We start from the raw sequence: 24,933 nt of genomic DNA, 5'->3' as shown, positions 1-24,933 counted from the left end.
GCCCCGGGGCACAACACAGAAGGGCAGGGGAGCCGGCTCGGGTGAACTGGGGGCTGTCAGGGGATGAGGCTGGAGCGGAGAACTCTCCGCAGCGGGGAACCAGCAGGGGAAGGAGTAGAGTGGGAACCCAGCAGCGCCTGAGAGTCCGGGCCGTTTTCATCCGAGGCGAAGGCGACAGTTGTTCCAGGGCTACGCCTTCATGGAGCTCCTGACGTCGGCCCCAGCCTCAAACCCTCTTAACGTGAATCCTCCAGTCCCTCCCCCACCTTACCTCCTCTCCTTCACAGAAGCCGCTCTGGGCAATGAACGTTCCTGGAAGGGTCGGGGAGGAGGTCCCCAGAGGCAGGGGTGCATCATGTGCTCCTTGAAGAGCAGGAAGAGCTCGGTTTTGTTCGAGGGCAGCCCCTGGGCTCGCCACCCCGCCCTGGCCCAAGCCCGTCGGGGAGGCGGGCGGAGCAGTCCCGGGGACAGGGCCCCGTCGAGAACAAGGGGAAGCGGATGCCTCACTTGCAGCAGCTTCTTCTCCCACTCCTGTTTCTTCAGGCTTCCATCGTTGTGCCCTGACGGAGAGAGAGAGCTTCCCTTTGGTTATGGGGAACCCACCCCACACAGTCTTCACACCCTTTCTGACCAAGGCCAGGCCCTCTGGTCAGTCAATCGATCTTATCTATTGAGTGCTTACTGTGTGCAGAGCATTGTACTAAGCTCTTGGAAGAGTACAATACAACAATGAGAAGCAGCATGGCCTAGTGGCAAGAGCATGGGCTTGGGAGTCAGAGGACGTGGGTTCTAATCCCGTCTCTGCCACTTGTCTGCTGTGTGACCTTGGGCAAGCCACTTCACTTCTCTGTGCCTCAGTGACCTCATCTGTAAAATGGGGAGTGAGACTGTGATCCCCAGGTGGGACCACCTGATTACCTTTTATCTATCCCAACGCTTAGAACAGTGTTTGGCACATAGTCAGTGCTTTGACAAATACCATGATTATTATAAACAGACACCTTCCCTGCCCCCCAGTGAACTTACAGTCTAGTCTGGTGGGAGCAGGCAGACACAGTCTCCTCCTGCCAAGCCCCGCTAAAGTCATTCACTCATTCAATTGTATTAATTGGACACTTACTGTGTGTAAAACGTTGTACTAAGCGCTTGGGAGAGTACAATATAACAATAAACACGTTCCTGCTAAATGAGATCTTCCAGGAGGAGGAGGGGGAGGAGGCAGGAGGTCACAATGACCCCCTTGACCTCCCAAACCCCAGCCAGCAGAGAGCAAACCCTCTGCCACTGGACTAAGTCTCCGATGTCTCTGGTACCGAGCTGCAGCTCCCCCACCCCCACCCCTGCCCACCCTTCCCTCTTCAGCCTGCTCTCCTCTAGTCCGAGAGCTCCTGTTGGACTGAACTCGCCCAAGCGCTCAGTACAGCGCCCTGCACATAGTAAGCGCTCAATAAATACGATTGACTGATTGATTGACTGCACCTTCCAGGAACTGCAGCAGCTGCGGGATCTCTTGAATCCACAGCTGACCCAAGGTGTAGTGAAGAACGGGGTGAGCAGAATTGAGGGGGTGAAGGGAATGCAACAGCCACAAGGTGACAGATCCATAATCTCCTCCTTTGAAGGGCTCCAGGGCGTGCAGCTGGATGGGGAGAGAATGGAATGGGGTTAGGCACCCTAGGCGACCGGCTCTGCACGCTGGGGATGGAGCCCGTCCCCAGGATCCTCAGCATCGCCCCGTGCTCCCCTCCCCTAACCCCTGGATCCCTGCTGCTTCCCTAGGGCTCCCCTCCTCTGATCCCAAGAGCCTCGGCCCTACTCCTGGATTCCATCCCCCTGGTTCCTGGCACTTACCAGGAGGTGTGTCAGGAGCATCTGTGGGGATGGGAGCTTGGTGGCTGCAGAATGGAGGGAGAGAGGGAGGGAGGAGAGGCACAGGCGACCCTCGGGGAGTGAGTGTCCCCTAGGGTTGTGGGGGTCATTCGCCTCAGCCCCAGGTCTCCAACCTTAGGGGCTGGGACAGGAGGGAGGCCCGGGGAGGGACCGAGCCCGGGTCTTAGGCGGGGCCCCCTCACCCTGTACAGGCCGACCCGGAACCCGCGGCACCACTGGTTCCTGAAAAACTGCGGCAAGTCTCCCTCCCTAGACTGTGAGCTCACTGTGTGGGCAGGAATGTGTCTATCTGTTGCTACATTGTACTCTCCAAAGTGCTTAGTACAGTGTTTTCCACACAGTAAGCACTCTAAATACAATTGAATGAACGAAAGTCCAAATGTTGCAATCAGAACCAATTTCCTCAGAGGAGGCCAAGTTATATGGTTCCGGATGGTTTTCTGAACCGGGGAGGATACCCTATATATACTAAAATTACCCATAATTGTGTACTCAGTCAATTAGAAGTGAGCAAAAACTGATCAATTTTTATTGATTCAGAGAGGCATGGCTAGTAAAGAGAGCACGGGCCTGGGAGTCAGAAGGTCATGGGTTCTAACTGAGGCTCTACCTCTTGTCTGCTGTGTAACCTCGGGCGAGTCACTTCACTTTTCTGTGTCTCAGTTACTTCATCTGTAAAATGGGGATTAAGACCAGGAGCCCAGTGGGGAACAGAAATGTGTCCAACTCAATTTGCTCGTATTCCCCCCAGTGCTTAGTACAGTGCCTGGCCCATAGTAAGCACTTAACAAATACCGCAATTATCATTATTATAGAATAGACACTACTTTTATTTGATTGGATGTAAAACGGCCTTTTCGACTCTCCCTGGGGACTCCATCTAGAGATCGGGGTACAACCACAACCTCCCCGCTTGACTCCTTCCTCTCCGCCTCCCATCCTCTTTATCAACCCCTTCTGCCATATCTCCCCCTGGCTCCCTCACGTTCCCCCACCGACCGCACCCCCGGACTAAGCGCCATTTAAGAGGTTAGGGCCGTCACGTCAAAACCAGAGTGCTGTAAAGCTGAAACAGGCTGCACAGCTAGAAACGTCGTCTGTGTCGTCTGTCTTTATGTCACTGTCCAGTTGATTTCCAGTGCCATCCCTCTTCCCTACCCACCCCCTGGCCCACCTCCCCCCAACCCCGGCCTCCATCCCGCTCCCTCTAGCTCACGCTGGCAGTGGAAATAGCTGAGGTAGGGAGGGGCGCCAGAGGCCCGGGCCCTCAGGGCTATGTTGGTGGCCGTCTTGCAGAGGGGCACGAAGGCTGCGGCATGTTGAGGTTGGCACAGCAGGGTCACCAGCCTGGGCAGGGGGACCTGTAGGGGTCAGGGGGCACTGCCTCTGAATCAGGGTGGGTCTTGGGGCCCCAGGATAGGGACTCTAGACTGTAAGATCCTTGTGGGCAGGGACTGGGTGTACCAACTCTACTGTAGCGCACTCTCCCAAGCATTTGCTCGGCACACGGTGTGCGCTCAGTACGTACGATTCAATGACCGATCGATGGACTGACGCATAACTGCCCCGACTCTCATTGGATAACCTCAGGTCCTTCCCCAAGGCCCCACTTTCCCCTGTCGAGCAGGGGAGAATCAGGCCTATTCCCCCAATCCGATATCGGGCCGAGGAAGCGCACGGATAACCGCCACCGTTGACAGTGGGGAAATGGGCTCAAGTTGCTCCAGGGAGGATGGACTCTAACCACGGGGATGGGGAGGGAGGATGGGAGTTAGACTTGGGGACCGGGGCATGGGGACGCCTGTTAGGATGGGGTTGGGCGAGAAGGAAGTGCACGGGTGAGTCCGCGCTTAGCCCGATTCACACTGACCAGATGCAAGATGTTGATGGACGTAAGTCGAATCTCCAACTCTCTCTGACTTTCTGATGGCTGGAGGGAGAGAAAAGACCTTCACTAGATCTTCCTGACCGGTAACTCTCTGAGACTCTCCTTGTCTTTTTTGCAAGATGGGCCTTGCAAGAAAACTCTATGTTTTTCACTCTCAGAATCCCAATTCCACCATTTGAATGCTGTGTGACCTTGGGCAAGTCACTTAACTTTTCTGTGCCTCAGTTAGCTCATCTGTAAAATAGGGATGAAGACCGTGAGTCCACGTGGGACAGGGACTGTGTCCAACCCGATTAGCTTGTATCTACTCTAGCATTTAGTACAGGGCCTGGCACACAGTAAGCACTTTACAAATATCATTAAAAAAAAAAATCCCAATTCTGATTTGGCTTCGGGGGAAACGGTCTGAAGAATGTCAACATAAAAGGGATTCACCAAGAATTGTTGCTTTGAGGTCTTGCAGCAAATCAAGAGGGGTATGGTACTCCACTGAATTAATTTTATTCTTATGTACTCTAATCTTATTGATATTCATCATTGTCAAATAGGAATTAATTGATCAGTGATAATTACTGAGTGACTATCCAGATCATTTTTCTACAAAAACGTTCAAGACATGTTTCCCCACTGCTCAAAAAACTCCAGCGGTTGCCCATCCTCCTCTGCATCAGACACAACCTCCTTAACATTGGCTTTAAATTAAAGCACCTAATCATCTTGCCCCCTCCTACCTCACCTCACTACTTTCCCACTTCAACCCAGCCCACACACTTCTTTCCTCTAATACTGACCTTCTCACTGTACGTTTATCTCACCTATCTCACTGCCAACCCCTCACCCACCTCCCGCCTCTGGCCTGGAACGCCGTCCCTCCTCAAATCCTACAGACAGTGACCCTCCCCACCTTCAAAGCCTTACTGAAAGCACATCTCCTCCAAGAGGCTTTCCTTGACTAAGCCCCCCTTTCTTAGTGGATAAAGCACGGGCCTGGGAGTCAGAAGGTCATGGGGTCTAATCCCGGCTCTGCCACTTAAATGTTGGTATTTGTTAAGCGCTTACTATGTGCCGAGCACTGTTCTAAGCGCTGGGGTAGACACAGGGGAATCAGGTTGTCCCACTTGGGGCTCACAGTTAATCCCCATTTGACAGATGGGGTAACTGAGGCAGCGAGAAGTTAAGTGACTTGCCCAAATTCACACAGCTGACAAGTGGCCGAGCCGGGATTCGAACCCATGACCTCTGACTCCAAAGCCCGTGCTCTTTCCACTGAGCCACGCTGCTTCTCTTGTCTGCTGGGTGACCTTGGGCAAGTCACTTCACTTCTCTGGGCCTCAGTGACCTCATCTGTAAAATGGGGTTTGAGACTGTGAACCCGTCAATGGGCAGGGATTGTCTCTATCTGTTGCCGAATTGTACATTCCAAGCGCTTAGTACAGTGCTCTGCACATAGTAAGTGCTCAATAAATACTATTGAATGAATGAATGACAGGGGATTGTGTCCAACCAGATTTGATTGTATCCACCCTAGCATTTAGTACAGTGCCTGGCACATAATAAGTGTTTAACAAACGCTATAATTATTGTTATTATTTCCTCCTTTCCCATTCCCTTCTGAGTCGCCCTGACTTGCTCCTTTTATTCATCCCCAGCCCCAAGGTACTTATATTCATATCTTTAATTTATTTATATTGATGTATGTGTCCCCCTCCTCTAGACTATAAGCTCGTTGTGGGCAGGGAAACTGTCCATTTATTGTTATTTTGTATTCTTCCAGATGCTTGGTAGAGTGCTCTGCAAATAATAATGTTGGTATTTGTTAAGCGCTTACTATGTGCAGAGCACTGTTCTAAGCGCTGGGGTAGATACAGGTGAATCAGGTTGTCCCATGTGAGGCTCACAATTAATCCCCATTTTACAGATGAGGTAACTGAGGCCCAGAGAAGTGAAGTGACTTGCCCACAGTCACACAGCTGACAAGTGGCAGAGCTGGGATTCGAACCCATGACCTCTGACTCTCAAGCCCATGCTCTTTTCACTGAGCCACGCTGCTTCTCATGGTAAGCATTCAATAAATACAAATGAATGAATGCAGAGCACTTGTATTAAGCACTTAGGAGAAAACTACAGAACAAAGTCAGTAGGACCTGACACTTTTTATAAATTTACATGATTCGCAGGGAGGGTATTGGAACACGTCCCCTTATTTCCCACTGAAACATAATTCTCAATGTTGATTTCACGAATAATAAATGCCCTTAGGATTCTTCACGTTAAGTAGCATGGTCTGGAAAGAGCACGGGCCTGGGAGCCAGTGGACCTGGATTTTAATACCAGCACTGCCAATTGCTTCTGTGTGACCTTGGTCAAGTCACTTCACTTCCCTGTGCCTCAATTACCTCATCTGTAAAATGGGGATTAAATCCTCTGCCCTCCAATTTACACTGTGACCCCCATGTGGCACAGAGACTGTGTCAAAACTGATAAACTTTTATCTACACCAGCACTTAGAACAGCACCTGATACATAGTAAACCCTTAACAAAAAAATACCATAAAAAAGGGATAGAACGAGGCTAGAAGGGAGCCTGGTCCAAAGGGGAAATGGTATTGGGTTCAATTCCAGAAAGAGTACTCTATTCAAAAATATTTCGATTTGAGGGTAAGCTTCTCATGGGCTGGGAATGTGGCTCTTTTTTCTGTTGTACTTTCCCAAGAGTTCAGTACACTACCTTACCCTCAGAGGGTGGTCAAGCGGCATCGTGACCTTTACTACTAGAGGAAAGTTGTAATGCCCATGGCGGTTTACATCAATCCACCAATCAATCATAACTGTGTGCAGGGCACTGTACTAAACACTCGAGAGAGTACAGTATAACATAGCTGGAAGCCATTTTCCCTGCTCACAACAAGCTTACAGTCCAGATGTCATAGTTTTACCGGCCCAAAAGAAAAATGCATTTCTGAAATTCTATCCATCAATGAATCCATGGTATTTATCGAGGGCTTACTAAGTGCAGAGCACTTTGATAAGCGCCTGGGAGAATCCAATATAACAGAATTAGCGGGCACATCCCCGGCCCACAGTGAGCTGACAGTGTCTAGAGGCGGGAACTGAGGCACGGAGAAATTAAGCGACCTGCCCAAGGTCACACAGCAGATGGGTCCCTCTGACTCCCAGGCTCATGCTCAATCCTCTAGATCACGTCGTATTCCAGTTGGCCCCCGTCCCAATTCTGGAATCCCCCAAACGAGGGCTTGTGGGATTTCAGGGTCCAGCCGCGGGGGAAGGGCTGAGCCCCAGAGCCAAGGGAAAGGCTTTTGCCCAGAGTTGCACGCAGAGGAGGGCCCTGGGTGGAAATGCAGGGTCACCGTGGACTCGTCCTGTGGCTCTTTATCCAGGATGCCCAAGGCAGGCTTCCTCCACTTCCTCTAACTGCTAAAGCACTGCTACCAGAGCCTGAGTGGGTTGGATTTGGCAGTGATCCAACCCAATCCACGGGCTCCCAAACCGGGCCCTGATCCACTCGTCACCTAGACCTACCTCCAAATCGCAGTCCTGTCCCAGTCTTCCGGGGTCTATCTCTGCTCTGAGCCCCGCTCACTGCCCCTCACTTGGTGCTCGCCGCCTCCGGTTTCTCCCCCGTGGGGTGCGACTGGCCCCTCCCCTGGCTCCTGGCTCCTCTGCCCCCCGGAGTCCCTCACCCCTTGGGGGAGCTGACCTTGGGCACGCTGAGCTGGAGGATATAGTCCAGGATCACCTCTCCTTCGGGCCACTCGAAGTACCTGCCCTGGCCAAGGGCCTCGATGAGCTGCAGCAGGTTGCTCCTCACCTGTGGAGACGGTCCCGCTCCTGAGGCTCCTGGGAACCTCCACGACCCCCCAGGAATATCGGGTCCGGGGACCCACACTTTCAGGCGGACCCTTTGGAGCCCCTTATCCCAGATGCCCAGGGCCAGAGCCAGGATGTGAACATGGGGACTTGGAGCCCACAGCTCAGGTCTTTATGCAAGCCAGAAGCAGATTGTTGCTCTCTTCCCCTCCCCAGAGAAGGTTCCTTGACCCAGAGAAGCAGTGTTGCCTAGTAGAAAGCACGGGCCTGGGAGTCAGAGGGCCTGAGCTCTAATCCCGGCTCCTCCACTCGACTGCTGTGTGACTCTGGACAAGTCACTTAAGTCCTCTGTGCCTCTCATCTGCAAAATGGGGATGCCAATCCCTGTTCTCCCCCTTACTTAGGCAGCGAGCCCCATCTGGGGCCTGATTATCTTACATCGACCCCAGCACTTAACACAACGCTTGGCACATTGTAAGAACTTAACAGATACTGCGATGGCTATTATTAAAGTGCCTGACCGCCGACCAGCCACTGGCCTTCGGGCATGAAACACCCATAGCGCCGAGACTGCAGAGGTGTGTCTGGGAGGTGGAGGGTTGGGGGCAGAGGGGTGCCCCAGGCCAGCTGGACTGGACTTTGTCATTGTCTGACTGACCACCTGGCTCCGGGGCTATAGAAACCTGGCTATAAGGTTTTGCAGTGGCTCACTGGTTCCTTGTTGTCCTGGATGAGGTGAATGACGGATGGCATCACCTGCACCATCAGCTTCTCTGTCTGGGGCACTGGAGGGAGAAAGAGCAAGAGGAAAGAGACCAAGCTAAGAATCGATCCTTCGAAGGCGAAGAGGTGGGAGCGGGGATGGGAGGAAGCTTTTTCCATCTTCTGTACTCCTCTGCCCCCAAATGCCACCAGAGAAGTAGACCGCCCTGGGGAGAGGCTTGGGTGGGCCTGTTGACAGGACCTGGGGCAGAGTCTGAGGCAGGGTCTGGGGCAGGGCCCGCCTGGGTGGGACCAGTGACAGGGTCTGAGTCACAGCCTGAGGCAGGGTCTGGGGCAGGGACTGGGACAGGGTTTGAGACAGAGCCTGAGTGGGACCAGTGACATGGAATGAGGCAGGGCCTGGGAGGTGATTCTCCCCAGTGGTCCCACCTCCACAACTTTGGAAGCTCTGGGACAGATTGGCTGTAATGGTTCACATGATAGAAAGAGGCTGAGCCAATCCGTCGGTCATTCAAGATATTTACTGAGTTCTATGTGTAGGGCTTCCCTTCTTTCTCCCCGACTGCCATCTTCAACACTTCACTTATCACTTATCCTATCCCGCTTTGATTAATGTATGAGCCTCCTTGCTGACCTCCCAGCCTCGTGTCTCTCTCCAATCCAGTCCATACTTCACTCTGCTGCCCCGGTCATTTTTCTACAAAAACGTTCAGGCCGTATTTCCCCGCTCCTCAAGAATCTCCAGTGGTTGCCTAACCACCTCTGCATCGGACAGAAACTCCTTACCATTGTCTTTAAAGCACTCAGGCCCCTTGTCCCCTCCTCTCTTACCTCACTACTCTCCTACTACAACCCAGTCCACACACTTTGCTCCTCTAATATTAACCTTCTCACTATGCCTCGATCTCATCTATCTCATCACTGATCTCTCTCCCACATCCTGCCTTTGGCCTGGATGCCCTCCCTCCTCACATCTGACAGACAATAACTCTCCACTACTGCAAAACCTTATAGAAGGTACATCCCCTCCAAGAGGCCTTCCATTCATTCACTCATTCAATCGGGTTCACTGAACACTTACTATCTGCAGAGCACTGTACTAAGCACTTGGGAGAGTACAATATAGCAATAAACAGACACATTCCCAGCCCACAACAAGCTTAAACTCTAGAGGGTGAGATAGACCCTGCTTAAGACCTCCTTTCCTCTTCTCACAATCCCTTCTGCATCACCCCTTCTGCCTTTATTCAGCTCTCACTCCCAGCTCCACAGCACTTACGTACATATCTGTTATTTATTTATATTAATGTGCGACTCCCCATCTAGACTGTAAGCCCGTTCTGGGAAGGGAATATGTTTGCTTATTGTTATATTGTATTCTCCCAGCCGCTTAGTATAGTGCTTAGCACAGTAAGCGCTCAATAAATATGAATGACTGACTGACTGACTCTCCAGTGTCTTCTTCCCCATTCTTTCAAATACGCTCTTGTAGCCTATCCTAAAAAAACCCTTCCTTGACCCCACGGCTCCCTCCAGTTATCGCCCCATCTCCCTTCTATCATTCCACTCCCAATTCCTTGAGTGAATTTTTCTTCTCCCCCAGTTTTCTCCTTGACACTCTCCAATGAGAGAGATGAGTCAAGGATAATACCGAGGGTATGGGAAGGATGGTCGCGTTGGGAAGGTGAGGGGGAAGACGGGGATTGGGTGGGAAGATGAAAAGTTCTGTTTTGGACATGTTAAGTTTGAGATGTCGGTGGGACATCCTAGTAGAGATGTCCCGAAGCCAGGAGGAAAAGCGAGACTACAGAGAAGGAGAGAGGTCAGTTCAAGATATGTAGACCTGGGAATCATCTGCACGGAGACAGTAGTTGAGGTGGGAGTGAATGAGTTCTCTGAGGGGGTGGGAGTAGATGGAGAAGAGAAAGGGATCCAGAACTGAACTATGAGGGACTCCCACAGCTGGAGGGTGGGAGGCAGAGGAGGAGTCAATGAAAGAGACTGAGAATGTGCAGTCAGAGAGATAGGAGGAGAACCAGGAGAGGACAGTGTCAGAGAAGCTGGCCTGGAACAACCTCTCTTCATATCCGACAATTACTCCACGCACCTTCAAAAACTTATCGAAGGCACATCTCCTCCAAGAGGTCTTCCATGACTGAGCCCTCTTTTCCTTTTCTTCCACTCCATTCTGCATCACCCTGATTTGCTCCTTTTATTCATCTCCCCTCCCAGACCCACAGCACTTATATATATATATATCCACAGTTTATTGCTTTATATCGATGTCTCTCTCCCCCTCTAGACCGTAAGCTCGCTGTGGGCAGGGAAGGTTTCTATGTTGTTATACTGTACTCTCCCAAATGCTTAGAACAGTGATCTGCACATAGTAAGCACTCACAGAATCAGTGTGGCTCAGTGGAAAGAGCTCAGGCTTTGTAGTCAGAGGTCATGGGTTCAAATCCCAGCTCTGCCACTTGTCAGCTGTGTGACTGTGGGCAAGTCACTTAACTTCTCTATGCCTCAGTTACCTCATCTGTAAAATGGGGATTTAAACTGTGAGCCCCACGTGGGACAACCTGATTACCCTGCATCTACTCCAGCGCTTAGAACAGTGCTCTGCACATAGTAAGGGCTTAACAAATACCAACATTATTATAAGTGAATGATTTATTGACTGATTGATCGAAGCCAGGAGAAGTGGGTGGTTGACAGTGTTGAAGACAGTTGAGAGGTCCAAGTGGAATAGGATGGAGTAGAGGCCGTTGGATTTGGCAAGAAGGTTGTCACTGGAGACCTTAGAGAGGGTTTCCATGGAGCGAAGGGGGCGGAAGCCAGGTTGGAGGGGGCCAAGGAGAGAATTGGAGGAGAAGAAGTGGATGTGGCAGGTACATGCAACTCGCTCAAAGAATTTGGAGAGGAATGGTAGGAGTGATAACAGTGTTAACAGGGATGCAGTGATAACTTGGGGGAGTCACTGGGTCAAGGGAGAATTGTTTTAGGATAGGGAACACACGAGCATGTTTGAAAGAAGTGGAGAAGTCTCTGGAAAGTGAACAATTGGTTGAAGATGGTGGTCAGGGAAGGAGAGAAGGGAGGAGTGGAAATGTTTTGGAAAGGTAAGAAGGGATGGGGTCGGAGGAGGAGATGAAGGGAGCTGATTTGCAAAGAGGCGGAACATTATTGAGCCACCCAGCGGGTACAATGTACACTTTCAATCTAATCCTTCTTTCTACCTATATACATGCCTCTTTAAACCCGATCGATTTTCTCTCTGCTTCTTTTCAACTTTTCGAACCACTGCTCCTAGTTCCCAAATCTTTCCCAACTTTGCCCTCTGTTCACTGAGAGGGCCTTTTTATTGTCCTGACAGAAGCAGCAGCTGCTCTGGGATCCTAATATTAATAATAATCATAGTAATAATATTTGCTAAGCATTCACTATATGTCACACACTGTACCAAGCACGGAGGCAGACACCAAATAATCAGGTTGAGCACAGTCCATCCACAAGGGACCCCCCTGGATTTTTTAGAGCCCCATCCCAGTCATCTCTGCAACACCACTCCCAACCCATCACCCTTGTCAATTCCTGAAAGTTTTTGGAGAGGTGTCTGCCCTTCATTAAGGGTTGGGGAGAGCTAGCCCTTGGCTTGAGGGGGTCCACTACAAGCCCAAGTCTGGTAAAATCTTCATCTGAATCTTCTGCCAGAATTGCCAGAACTTCTTAAATCTCTCCTAAAATCCCACTGCTCTAAAATGTTTTCTTCAATTAACTCACTACAATCTCAAATCTGCCCTTAGTACCTATATATGTATTATTTTTTATCTCAACTCATATGTATATTTACATATATATACTTATTTACATATTCAATTATTTCTTCAGCCACTTCTGTTCCAATCTCTTGCTCCGACATATCCTATCCCTGTTATTCTTCCTGCTCCCACTGTTTGTAAATAATTTCTGTCTTTCCATCTCCTCCATTAGATTATAAAGTGCTTGAAGTCAGGGGATAGGTAACTTGCTCCTTTTGTACTCTACCAAACACTTATTAGGATCTCTCTCTAGACTGCAAGCTCGTTTGGGGTAAGGACTATGACTGCTAACTCTGTTCATTCAATAGTATTTATTGAGCACTTACTATGTGCAGAACACTGTACTAAGCACTTGGAATGAACAAGTCGGCAACAGATAGAGACAGTCCCTGCCGTTTGACGGGTTTACGGTCTAATCGGGGGAGACGGACAGACGAGAACAATGGCAATAAATAGAGTCGAGGGGAAGAACATCTCGTAAAAACAATTTGTACTCTACCAAATGCTTAGTACAGTTTCTGCCACATAGTAAATGCTCAATAAATACTGTTGATTAACGATTGATGGGTTGCTTTGTAACTAAGTAGGCACTCAATACATTCCACTGGTTGATTGATTTTTTTTTAAATGTTACTTGTTAAGCACTTACTATGTGGCAGGCACAATTCTAATTACTGGTGTAGATCTACAGTGATCAGGTTGAACACAGTCCGTTTTCCACATGGGGTTCATAGTCTTAATCCCCATTTTAAAAGATGAGGTAACTGAGGTGCAGAGAAGTGAAGTGACTTGCCCAAGGTCACACAGAAGACAGGTGGCAGAGCCGGGACTAGAACCCAGGTCCTTCTGGCTCCCAGGCTCATGATCAATCCACTAGGCCATGCTGATTCAAGGACAGAAGTGGGAGACAATATGGTGGAGAAGAATCAAGCCAAGAAAAGACATTAAAGAGAGGGAAGAATGCTTGACACATAGTAAGCACTTAACAAATACAAAAAAAAAAGGAATAGAAGAGCAGAAAACAGCTGGCAATCCTTCTTGACCACTTCTTGAAGCATATCGCTTTGAAAGAACACAGGCAGATAACTCCATAATTGAACACACAGAAAGGATATACCCTCATGGTCCACTTCCACCCTACCTAATCCATACTCAGAGTCCCCCGTTTTATGTTTGTTAAGCATTTGTTAAGCATTTACAATGATTGTTAAGCATTTACCATGTGCCAGGCACTACACTACACACTGGAGTAGATACAAGCTAATCAGGTTCAAAAAGGACCATGTCCCACTTGGGGCTCACAGTCTTAATCCCCATTTTACAGATGAGGTAACTGAATCATTGAGGAAGTGAAGTGACTTGCCCAAGGTCACGCAGCAGACAAGTGGCTGAGCTGGGATTAAAACCCAAGTCCTTCTGACTGCCAGGCCGATGATTAATCTACCAGTCTATGCTGCTTTTCCGCATCCTCCTGTGCCTTAGTTCTCCCAGTCCCTTCCATCCCTCCAGTCACCAGTGATTACTTCTGGCCCTCCTCTCTGGGGAAAGGTGGGAATCCTGCTCTAAGAGCCGCCATGTTCCTGAAGCCAAGATCTCCAGCGGACCATCTTTCTGAACCTTCCCAGGAAGAATCGGACGGGGGCTCTTTAGAGGAGCTAGAGACTCTTCAATCCTTCTCAACTCAACCTTCCTGGGTCCCTTTGGGTTGGCATCTCCTTCCTGGAGTTTGCCCTCAGAGTAGCGCCTTGGAGGGTATTTCTCCACTGGCCCAGTTGAGACTAATCAGAACCACAGTAACCCTGGGTTTCTGTAGTACCTTCCTCCTCAGAATGTAAAACTCCTCCACATCAGTTATCTCCCTCCTCCAAGTGTTTCTCGGAAGTAGGGAGGAACTCCGATTGTTCACTCCATATTGCCGATGGAGAAACCAAGGCACCAAAAGATTAAGTGACACATTTTGCCAGGTCGGGAACACAGCTTTCCTTGCCTTGACTCCTAACGTGGGTGAGTTATGGTAAAACCTGAGACTATATCTCTATATAAGAAGGTTCACACCTATCTTAAAGAAAAAGGTTCCTTTCTCCACTCACCTTCCAGCACCACGTACCGGAAAATCTGGAGTGCCTTGTTGATTCGGGTCACGTCCTTGTTCTCTAAGTTTCTTCGGAGGAATTTGATCATGCGCTCGTTATACAGCTGGGCTGTCACGGAGGGGAAAGCCAGGGGACCTGCCCTCACTGAGATGACCCCCAACTCTGGCAAGATCTCGGGACTCTGTGAATGTGTGCGACGGGAAGGCTGAGAGGTGGCAGTGGGGAGGTCGAGGGTCACACGGATCTCCCTGCCACTGGACCACGGCACCCCCTACGGAAGGGATTCTCGATCAGCGTTGCCATCTAAATATGGTCAAATCAGGCATTTCATTTTTTAGGTTGGAATAACCAAACTCAATACCGGCAGCACGGAGAGCGCGGGAGATAGAGGAACGTGAACTGGTGGGAATTAGGGGAAACAAGACAGGACTGAGTACTGATCTGGAGGAATGTTCAGAACTGGGGCTGGTGACAACGAGGGGAGAGAGGCAAAGGATGATGAAGAACAGGACCAATTCCTGAAGAATGCAGGGTAAAGCAGCAGAGCAGGGGGTAGGGATTTTTGCACCCTGAGATCAAATGAATCTCATGCAAATGATAAGGAAACAAGATGTAAATTATCACGTGTAATAAACTCTTTGTGAAATGGGACGGCAAGCCCATTCCGAACGTCCGATCTGTTGGTGTGGGGCCAAAAGTTGATTTTGGGGAGATTGAGGGGCTTGGGGTCGGGGGGGCAGGGGAGGCTGGAGAGGAGTTAGGAGGGTGCTGGAAAGAGCTGCTCCAGAGCCTCCCCAAGACGGACTATGAGCTGAATGACCCGAGCCCCCCGCCTCCGTAGCGGCAGGACCGGTATTTAAGTCTCCCACCCCTCTTACTCAGGATTCGGAAAGCCTTCAGCGCCATGATGTGGTTCTTCTCCGCCAGCGGGGCCGAGCTGACCACCTTAGCGGCCACCTACCGGAGAAAGGCAGTCAGGGCTGGGAAGGTGGAGCCAAACGGAGGGAGCATTAAGAACCTCCCCTAGACCACCACCGGGAGCCAAAAGTGGTTCGCAGGAAAAGCAAAAGATTGGAGCTCTGATTCTCAGCTCAAACTGAGATCACGTCATTCTCCGCCTTTCTGAGGGGATGGAGAGAGCAGTCCAAGCAAAGTGGACCTCGGCCTCTTCTCCCATTCTCCTCCTCTTTTGGGTCTGGGAATCGGGATGTTTGTCAAAGGCGAGGTGGCCGAGGGGGAACGGAGGTGGGTGGGGAGAGAGGGTGTCCCCGAAACTGAACAGAATCTGACGTGGGCTGGCTCCTGGGGATGTCTGACACTCACAAGGGGTCAGGAGGAAGCAACAAGCCCAATGCCTCAGGGCTAAAGTGGCCCACCGGGATACTGGGAAAACTCTGGTGGGGGGCAGGACTGGGCCCGGGGGGCAGTGACGAGATGCCAGCTGGCTCAGAGCTCAGAGCAAGGAGAAGTTGCTTTAACTGGGTCCAAGGAGCCCCTCGTTTAGAGGGAAGCGATGTTTGGGGCTCAAAGGGGCTCACAGTCCTCCGGCTACTCTGCCACCTTCCCTGGAAGGGCCATTCGGGACCCGTGTGAGCTTGTGGTCCCCTCAATCATTCATATTTATTGAGTGCTTATTATGTGCAGAGCACCGGGTTTATTGAGTGCTTGGAAGCACACAACAGAATGAGGAGACATGTTCCTTGCCCTTAAGGAGCTTATAGTCTAGAGGAGGAGCTCCCCTCCTTCTCTCCAACCCTCCCAGGGACCTCACCTGTCCAGACAGCAGAGTCAGAAGACTGCTTAGGTGGGACGTCAGGTTCACACTCCCGCTCCCACTGGCTACTACAGCTTCCAGAAGGGAGCAGAGACACTGTCAACAAAGGAGGAGACCTCAACCTCCAGTCTGATTCCTCCGGAACTCCCGAGGGGAGGTGAGGGCACCGGGCTGGCCCGGGAAAGCTCCAAAGGAGAAGGGGTCCATCCTGCTCCCCCCGGCTCCCTCCAACTTTCTGAGAAGCTAGGTGGAGAGGAGGAGGTCGTGCTCAGGGAAGGCCCCAGCAGCACCCCGCCGCTCCGGTCCGGGCCCCGGCTCACCTTGGTAATGTAGAGAGGCTCCAAACCCAACTTGGACAGGTCCAACAGCCGCCGGATCAGCCAGGACAACTGGCACTTGAGCTTCTCCGGCCGCATGAGGAAGAAGAGATTGCCCAGCATGTCCAGGGTTGCCTCTGTCACCTACGCCCGGAAGGTGACGGGGAGGGATTCCACGCATCCTTCAGCCACGTGGCCCCGGGCCCGCTGGCCTTTTCCTCTGGTCCCAGTCCCGGTCCACCCCTCCACTGTCACCCACCAAGCCTCCGCTCACCTTGTTCTTATGCTTCAGGGGCCAACGGTTGAAGAGCACCCTCAGAGTCAAGGTCGCCTTGATGGCCACTGATTCGCGCGTGATGTCCAACAAGAACTCGTCCTCGCTGCCCATCTCTAAGTGCTGGTGGGCACTGGCAGCTAATCCATGCAGCACTGTGAGGGGGAGGGGTGGTGGCACCGAGGAACTGCTCCCCCAGCAAAGGGCCCGGGATCCCCCCTCCGGGCTTGCCCGCCGAGAGGCCCGGTCGCCCCCTCTTTACACTGGCACCAGTCAGGCTCCCGGTGGGCCCGGGCACCGTCTAAACCCACAGCCCGAAGAGGGTCCCTGGGGAGGAGAGGAAGGGGCAGAGGTCGTAGGTCTAGGCACCGAGAAGCTTGTCTGCTCCTCACCCACCCTGCTGCCCGTGGTGATCGTTCCGCCCCTTCCTTGAGCCCAAGGCCCTTCCCTTCACCCTCTCCCATGCTCCATCGGGAGGGTCCTCACAGCTGCACAACGCCAACATGTCCTCTTCAGCCTGGGCTTTGCGCAGGATGGGCAGAATGCAGTCCCACGCAGCTCCAATATAAGGCACCATGACTGGGAAGCAGGGACGGATAATCGGGTTTAGCTTGGATCCCACCCGAGGGAGATTCTCCATCATCCGCACGCTAGAAAGCAACCCAACGGTGCTTTCCCTCCTTCATTCACCCGTTCATTCGATCAAATTTCTTGAGCGCTGTGTTCAGAGCACTGTACTAAGCGCTTGGGAGGGTACAATAGAGCAAAATAGTCACATTCCCTGCCCACAATGTCATTGTCTGCTGGATGTGAGGAGGAGGACATTCCAGGACAGGTACAGTACATGGGTTAGGGGTCGGCGGTGAGACGAGAGGCGAGATGGGGACACAGTGAGAAGGTTAGCAGAAGAGGACCAAAGTGCGCGGGCTGGGTTGCAGGAGAGAAGTGAGGTGAGGTAGGAGGGGGCAAGGTGGTGGACTGCTTTAAAGACAATGGTGAGGAGTTTTTGTTTGACATAGGGGTGGATGGATAACTACTGGAGTTTTCTGCCCTCTCCGGGAACAGATGCTCGAGTCCTTCCCCGGCCAGCCCACTCAGTGGCTGTAGCCTCGCCTTTTGTCATACATATCCTCGGACACCCGGACCGTCTCCATTGCTTTTCAACTAGACCACTCCACCCCATCCATCAGCCTCCTAACTCCCTAATCTCCGATCCTGCGAAGACCCCAGGGCCTCCCCTTTGGGCCCCTGCATGGCTCCAGGGGAAGTTGGGAAGCAGCGTGGCCTAGTGGGTAGAGCACGGGTCTGGCAGAAAGATCTGGGTTCTAATCCTAGCTCTACTACTTGTCTACCGGGTGACCCTGACCAGGTCGATTCACTTCTATGTACCTCAGTTACCTCATCTGTAAAATGAGTATTAAAGCTGTGAGCCCCGTATGGGACATGGATTGTGTCGACCTGATTAGCTTGGAACCTATCCCAGGGCTTAGTACAGTGGCTGGCACATAGTAAGCACTTAACAGATACCATAAAAGAAATGAATAAATAGAAATAAATCTGGGAGCCAGTTAGCCCAGAGGAGAAATCCAGGGAGAAGAGCATTCGGTAGGGAATTGTACGATGGGAGTGGGGCAGAGGTGGGGCATGGGTATTCTGGGAAGTCCTAAGGGATGACTCAGTGGGCCAGTGCCCTTCTTGGGGAATCTTACCAATTTTGCAGCTAAGCTTCGCCATAGCCAACAGGAGGCCCCGAGGGGGCAAGCTCTGCAGCTGCACCTTGTCCCACAGCTTCATGATGATAGTTCCTGGGCACTGGAGCCCCACAGCCACGATGACATAGCTGGCCAATTCCTCCAATTCTCCTTGCGGCTTCTGTAAAGAAGACCCGTTTCCTGCAGGGAGAAACGTCTCCCAGGAGACTACTGGATCCGGGGGGCGGGGAGGCAGTGGATGATCCCTTCCCCCTCTTCCCCATCTCTCCTCTGGGGCTCTCTCAGGATGGTGGACTGGAAAGGATGGAACCAGATGGTAAGTGGGTGGAGATGCCCTGAGACAGGTAGGCAGCTCCCAGGTAGGAAAGCAGGCAGTCATCAAGAAAGACACCAGAGAAGTACCTGGCTAGACAGACAGGAAAGTCAGGGACTCATTGTAGTGAAAGTAGATAGAGGCTTAGTAGGAAGGCAAAAATAAAACAAAGAATATACAATAGACACACAATGATAAAAATGGAAAAAAATGCTTACAAAAATAAGTTCAATTCAAAAGGCTAAAGAGAAACACACTACCCTTAGGAACAACACCAACAAACAGAAATGGAGGATCTGGACTGGTGAGGTACAAACAGAGCAGAAAAAAGACTTAGGTTCATAATCAGGTCATGACAAACCCACTTATTAGTTCAATCTATCGAGCAATCAATGACATTTATTTATTCATTTATTTTAAATGGCATTTGTTAAGCACTTACTATAAACAAGGCATTATATTCATTCATTCATTCATTCAATAATATTTATTGAGCACTTACTATGTGCAGAGCACTATACTAAGCACTTGGAAAGTACATTTCAGCAACAGAGACAATCCCTACCCAACAACGGGCTCACAGTCTAGAAAGGGGAGACAGACAACAAAACAAAACAAGTAGACAGGCATCAATACCATCAAAATAGATAAATAGAATCATAGATATATGCACATCATTAATAAAATAAAAAAGCAATAAATATGTACAAATATCCACAAGTGCTGTGGGGAGGGGAAGGGGGTAGAGGAGAGGGAGGGGGTAGGAGCCATGGGGAGGGGAGGAGGAGCAGAGGGAAAGGGAGGGCTCAGTCTGGGAAGGCCTCCTGGAGGAGGTGAGCTCTCAGTAGGCGAAGAGAGTTAGTTTGGCAGATGTGAGGAAGAAGGGTATTCCAGGTCAGAGGTAGGACATGGGCCAGGGGTCGACGGCGGGACAGGCGGGAACGAGACACAGTGAGGAGGTGAGTGGCAGAGGAGTGGAGTGTACGGGCTGGACTGTAGAAGGAGAGAAGGGAGGTGAGATAGGAGGGGGCCAGGTAATGGAGAGCTTTGAAGCCAAGAGTGAGGGGTTTTTGTTTCGTGCGAAGGCTGATAGGCAACCACTGGAGGTTTTTGAGGAGGGGAGTGACATGCCCAGAGCATTTCTGCAGAAAGATAATCTGGGCAGCGGAATGAAGAATTGACTGCAGCGGGGAGAGACAGGAGGAAGGGAGATCAGAGAGGAGGAAGGAGGATGATGCAATAATCCAGTCAGGATACTACGAGAGCTTGTACCAGCAATGTAGCAGTTTGGGTGGAGAGGAAATGGCGGATCGGCTATGTTGTGAAGGTGAGATTGGCAGGTTTTGGTGACAGATTGGATGTGTGAGGTGAATGAGAGAGCAGAGTCAAGGATGACACCAAGGTTGCAGGCTTGAGAGACGGGAAAGATGGTAGTGCCGTCCAATGATGGGATAGTCAGGGAGAGGTCAGGGTTTGAGGGAAGATAAGGAGCTCAGTCTCAGACATTGTGAGTTTTGGTGGTGGGCAGACATCCAGCTGGAGACGTCCTGAAGGCAGGAGGAGATATGAGCCTGGAGGGAGGGAGGGAGAACAAGGGAGGAGATGTAGATTTGGGTGTCATCTGCATAGCGATGATAGTTGAAGCCGTGGGAGTGAATGAGTGAAGGGAGTGAGCATAGATGTAGAACAGAAGGGAACCTAGAACTGACCCTTGAGGAACCCTTACAGTTAGGAGATGGGAGGGGGAGGAAGACCCTGTGAAGGAGACTGAAAATGAATGGCTAGAGAGATAAGAGGAGAACCAGGAGAGGATGGGGTCCGTGAATCCAAGGTTGGATAATGTGTTGAGGAGGAGGGGATGGTCCACAGTGCTAAAGGCAGCTGAGACGTCGAGGAGGATTAGGATAGAGTAGGAGCCACTGGGAACCCATTGTTGAGTAGGGATTGTCTCTATGTGTTGCTGAATTGTACTTCCCAAGCACTTAGTACAGTGTTTTGCACACAGTAAGTGCTCAATAAATACACTTTAATAAATGAATGAATTAATTTGGCAAGAAGGAGGTAATTGGTGACCTTTGAGAGGGCAGTTTCGCTGGGGTGGAGGGGACGGAAGCCAGATTTGAAGGGGTCCAGGAGAGAGTTGGAGTTGAGGAATTCAAGGCAGCGAGTGTAGACGACTCGTTCTAGGAGTTTGGAAAGAAAGGGTGGGAGGGAGATAGGGTGATAACTGGAAGGGGCAGTGGGGTCAAGAGAGGATTTTTTTTTTAGGATGTGGGAGAGATGGGCATGTTTGCAGGCAGAGGGGAAGAAGCCGTTGGAGAGTGAGCAGTTGAAGATGGAAGTTAAGGAGGGGAGGAGGGAAGGGGAGATGGTTTTTATAAGATGAGCGGGAATGGGGTCCGAAACACAGATGGAGCAGGTGGCACTTGAGAGGAGCGAGGAGATCTCCTCTGAAGATACTGCTGGGAAGGATGGGAAAGTAGGGGAGACGGTTGGAAGTTGGGGGGGATGGAGAAGGGGGAGGGGTGACTTTGGGGAGCTCAGACCTGGTAGTGTTAATTTTCCTCATGAAGTAGGTGGCCAGATCGTTGTGGCTGAGGGATGGAGGAGGGGGAGGAACAGGGGGCCTGAGGAGGGAGTTAAATATCCGGAACAGTTGGCGGGGGTGATGGGCATGAGTGTCAATGAGAGAAGAAAAATAGTTTTGCCTGGCAGAGGAGAGGGCAGAGTTAAGGTAGGAAAGGATAAATTTAAAGTGAACAACGTTGGCCTGGTGTTTAGACTTTCGCCAGCAGCGTTCAGTAGCTCTAGCATAAGAGCGAAGGAGGAGGACAGAGGCAGAGATACAGGGCTTCAGGTTAGTGCAGCGAGAGCGACAGAGGGAAAGGGGAGCGAGCAAGTTGAGCTGAGTAGAGAGGGTGGAGTTGACAGCAGTAATCTGATCATCGAGCGTGGGTAGAGAGGATAGGGAGACAAGGTGGGGTGTGATGCGTTGAGAGAGATGCATGGGGTCGAGAGAGCTGAGGTCTCTGTGGGGGAGTAATACAGATTTACCGGGGGAGCGGTGTGAGAGCGGAGGCAGGTGAGAGGGTTATGGTCAGAGAGAGGGATGGAATAGATACAATAATGATAACTGTGGTATTAACTATGGGTCAGGCACTGTACTAAGTGCTGGGGCAGATGCAAGCAAATAGGGTTGACAGTGTCTCTGTCCCACATGGGGCTCACAGCTTAATACCCATTTAACAGATGAGGTAACTGAGGCACAGAAAAGTAAAGTGACTTGTCGGAGGTCCCAAGGCACACAAGTGGGTAGAGCCGGGATTAGACCCAGTTCCTCTGATTCCCAGGCCTCTGCTCTATCATTATGCACAATTGCTTTTCTTCAGTGTTTACTGTGTGAGGAGCACTGTCCTAAGCACTCGGAAGAGTATAATACAATGGAGTTGGTAGATATGATCCCTGCTCTCAAGGAGTTTGCAATCTAATGGGGGAGGCAGATATCGAAAAATAAATTACACCTAGGGAAGCAGCAGAGTATAAGGATGTGTTTGTGTGTGTGTCTCTGTGTGTGCATACATGCACAGGCACGCTGTTTTCTGAGGGTGGGATGAGGAGAATAGCGGTGCGTGATGGGTACAGACTCCAATGGATAGGTGATGCAGAAGGGAGGAAAAAGAGAGGGGGAGGAAAGGGAGTAAGTCAGGGAAACCTTCTTGGAGGAGACATGGTTTTAATAGGGCTTTAACTCAATCACGATTAGCAAAAATTGAAGGCCGATCAGCCGCTAAAGGCTTCTACGTGATTATTCTTATTAGTAATAGTAAAAGTAATAGTACTAGAATTATTATTATAGCATTTAAGCACTTACTATGTGGCAGGCACTGTACTAAACATTGGCATAAGTACAAGATAATCAGACGGGACACAGTCCCTTGTCCCACGCAGGGCTCACAGTCTAACTAGGAGGGAGGAAGTTTCAAAGCCTATTTTACAGAAGAGGGAACTGAGGCACAGAGAAGTGAAATGACTTGGCCGAGTTCATTCTACCAAGCAGCAGAACTGGGATTAGAACCCTAGTCCTCCGATCTCCTAGACCCGCGTTCTTTCCACTAGGCTACCTTTCTTGCTCCTCCAGATTTGAGTGTGAGTTTACCTCATCGCCAGTGTACCCAGGTCTCCTATAATGTGGAGGTTGCATTCTTGGAAAACCCTGCAATTCGGAACGCTTGCTTTGTAATACTCACCGGTCTGATGTCAGGCCCAGCCTCCGAGCCGTTTCTTCCGACACCGTGTCACATTCTACCCACTCAGACCTACATCCTCGAAAGAGCATTTCCTAATTCCCCAACAGCGTTCTAACCAAAAGGTGCAGTGAAAACACTGAGTGTACGTATCTTTTGACAATTTTGAATTGCTGAATTTTCATCCGTATTTATTTCTGTTTGAATTCTATTACTGGTCTCTATGGGTCTGTCCTCCTCCACTTAGATTGGGAGGCCCTGGAGCCCGGTCCACGGTGAGCGTTTAATAAGTCTTAGCAACTGTGTAGTAATAAGGCAACGAGAGGCTGGGAAGCAAATCAGAAGAGACACCCGAAGTGGGACCGTGGTGCACAGACAAGAACAGAGAAAGGTGGAGGGGGGAAAATGGAGAATTGAAAGGAGAGATAAAGGAAGTCTCACTCCTTTCTGCATTACCCTTGCACCTAGGTTTGTATCCTCTATCCACCCAGCCCTCAGCCCCACAGCACTTATGTACATGACCATAATTTGTTTATTTATAACGATGTCGGTCTCCCCATCTAGACTGTAAGCTCACTGAGGACAGAAAACAGTTCTACCAATTCTGTTACACTGTACTACTCTCCCAAACATCCGGTACATTACTCTGCACATAGTAAGCACTTAGTGATAATAATAATAATTGCACTTAAGCGCTTACTCTGTTCCAGCTGCTGTTCTAAGGCCTGGAGTAGATAAAAGTTAATCAGGTTGGACACAGTTCCTGTCTCATGTGGGCTTTACGGTCTAAGAGACAGTAGCCTCCAGTAGTTGCCTATCAACCTCCGCACGAAACAAAAACTTCTCACTCTTGGCTTCAAAGCTCTCCATCACCTTGCCCCCTCCTACCTCACCTCCCTTCTCTCTTTCTACTGCTCACCCGGTACGCTCCGCTCCTCTGCCGCTCACCTCCTCACTGTCCCCCGTCCTCGCCTATCCCGCCGTCGACCACCGGGCCACATCCTCCCGCTGTCCTGGAATGCCCTCCCTCCTCACGTCCACCAAACTAACTCTCTTCCCCTCTTCAAAACCCTACTGAGAACTCACCTCCTCCAGGAGGCCTTCCCAGACTGAGCTCCCCGCCTTTTTCCTCTGCTCCCCCTCCACTCTCTGCTCCTCCCCCTTCCCCCTTCACCTCCCCTCAGTTGAGCCCCCTTCCCCTCTGCTCCCTCTCTCCTCCCCACCCCACCCTCTGCTCCTCCCCCTCCCCCCTTTCCCTCCCCTCAGCACTGTCCTCATTTGTTAATTTGTTAATGAGGTGTACCTCCCCTTGATTCTATGTATCGTGATAATGTTGTCTTGTTTTTGTTTCATTCTGTTTTGCTTTGCTATCTGTCTCCCCCAATTAGACTGTGAGCCCGTCATGGGGCAGGGATTATCTCTATCTGTTGACGAACTGTACATTCCAAGGGCTTAGTACAGTGCTCTGCACATAGTAAGTGCTCAATAAATACTATTGAATGAATGAATTTAATCTCCATTTTACAGATGAGGTACCTGAGGCATGGAGAAGTTAAGTGACTTGTCCGAGATCTCACACACAGCAGGCACGTGGCAGAGCCGGGTTTAGAATCCAGGACCTCTGACTTCCAGGCCCAGGCTCTTTCCACTAGGCGATCGAATGATTGATTAACTGAGACAGAGAGAAGAGGGACAGAGAATAGGGACAGAGGGTAGGATGAAAGTAGAAAGGAGATGGAAGAGCCCCCTCTCAAAAAGAGTTGAACCCAAGTTGGAAATGGCCCAGGGAAACAGGTGAGGAGGTAGATGAAGGGGAAAAAAAAAGTGAGGGCAGAGGGGAAACTAGTTCAGAGGAGCTCACAGGAGATGAGGGGCACAATGGGGCATTACCTTGTATCTACCCAGAGCTTAGAACAGTGCTTGGCACATAGTAAGGGCTTAACAAATACCAAATTATTATTATTATTATCATAATGGGAGGAGGAATGGGAGACTCGGGCGAGGAGATAGATGGACAGTAATATGGATGCAGGGCAGGTCTGTTCCCAGAACAGGCAGGCAG

The 24,933-nt window shown here is 50.7% G+C and overlaps 1 protein-coding gene across 1 annotated transcript in view; it reads right to left on the bottom strand.

The window, feature by feature from the left end:
• Window positions 1-24,933, bottom strand: part of LOC103166611 (maestro heat-like repeat-containing protein family member 1) — a 43,650-nt gene that overhangs the window by 12,828 nt on the left and 5,889 nt on the right. The window contains exons 5-18 of the mRNA XM_029059882.2: window positions 18,312-18,474; window positions 17,089-17,181; window positions 16,603-16,757; window positions 16,332-16,472; window positions 16,009-16,107; window positions 15,116-15,194; window positions 14,235-14,345; window positions 8,318-8,391; window positions 7,497-7,607; window positions 3,761-3,820; window positions 3,107-3,251; window positions 1,852-1,895; window positions 1,480-1,639; window positions 508-560 (exon numbers count right to left, since the gene is read on the bottom strand). Coding sequence (XP_028915715.1) covers window positions 508-560; window positions 1,480-1,639; window positions 1,852-1,895; window positions 3,107-3,251; window positions 3,761-3,820; window positions 7,497-7,607; window positions 8,318-8,391; window positions 14,235-14,345; window positions 15,116-15,194; window positions 16,009-16,107; window positions 16,332-16,472; window positions 16,603-16,757; window positions 17,089-17,181; window positions 18,312-18,474 — 1,488 coding nt within the window. The remainder of the gene's footprint in view (window positions 1-507; window positions 561-1,479; window positions 1,640-1,851; window positions 1,896-3,106; window positions 3,252-3,760; window positions 3,821-7,496; window positions 7,608-8,317; window positions 8,392-14,234; window positions 14,346-15,115; window positions 15,195-16,008; window positions 16,108-16,331; window positions 16,473-16,602; window positions 16,758-17,088; window positions 17,182-18,311; window positions 18,475-24,933) is intronic.

Source organism: Ornithorhynchus anatinus, chromosome 3 (assembly GCF_004115215.2).
Source record: "Ornithorhynchus anatinus isolate Pmale09 chromosome 3, mOrnAna1.pri.v4, whole genome shotgun sequence".
Taxonomy (NCBI): Eukaryota; Metazoa; Chordata; class Mammalia; order Monotremata; family Ornithorhynchidae; genus Ornithorhynchus; species Ornithorhynchus anatinus.
The sequence above is the reverse complement of the archived record's forward strand: the minus strand, read 5'-3'. Positions and strand labels throughout refer to the sequence as shown.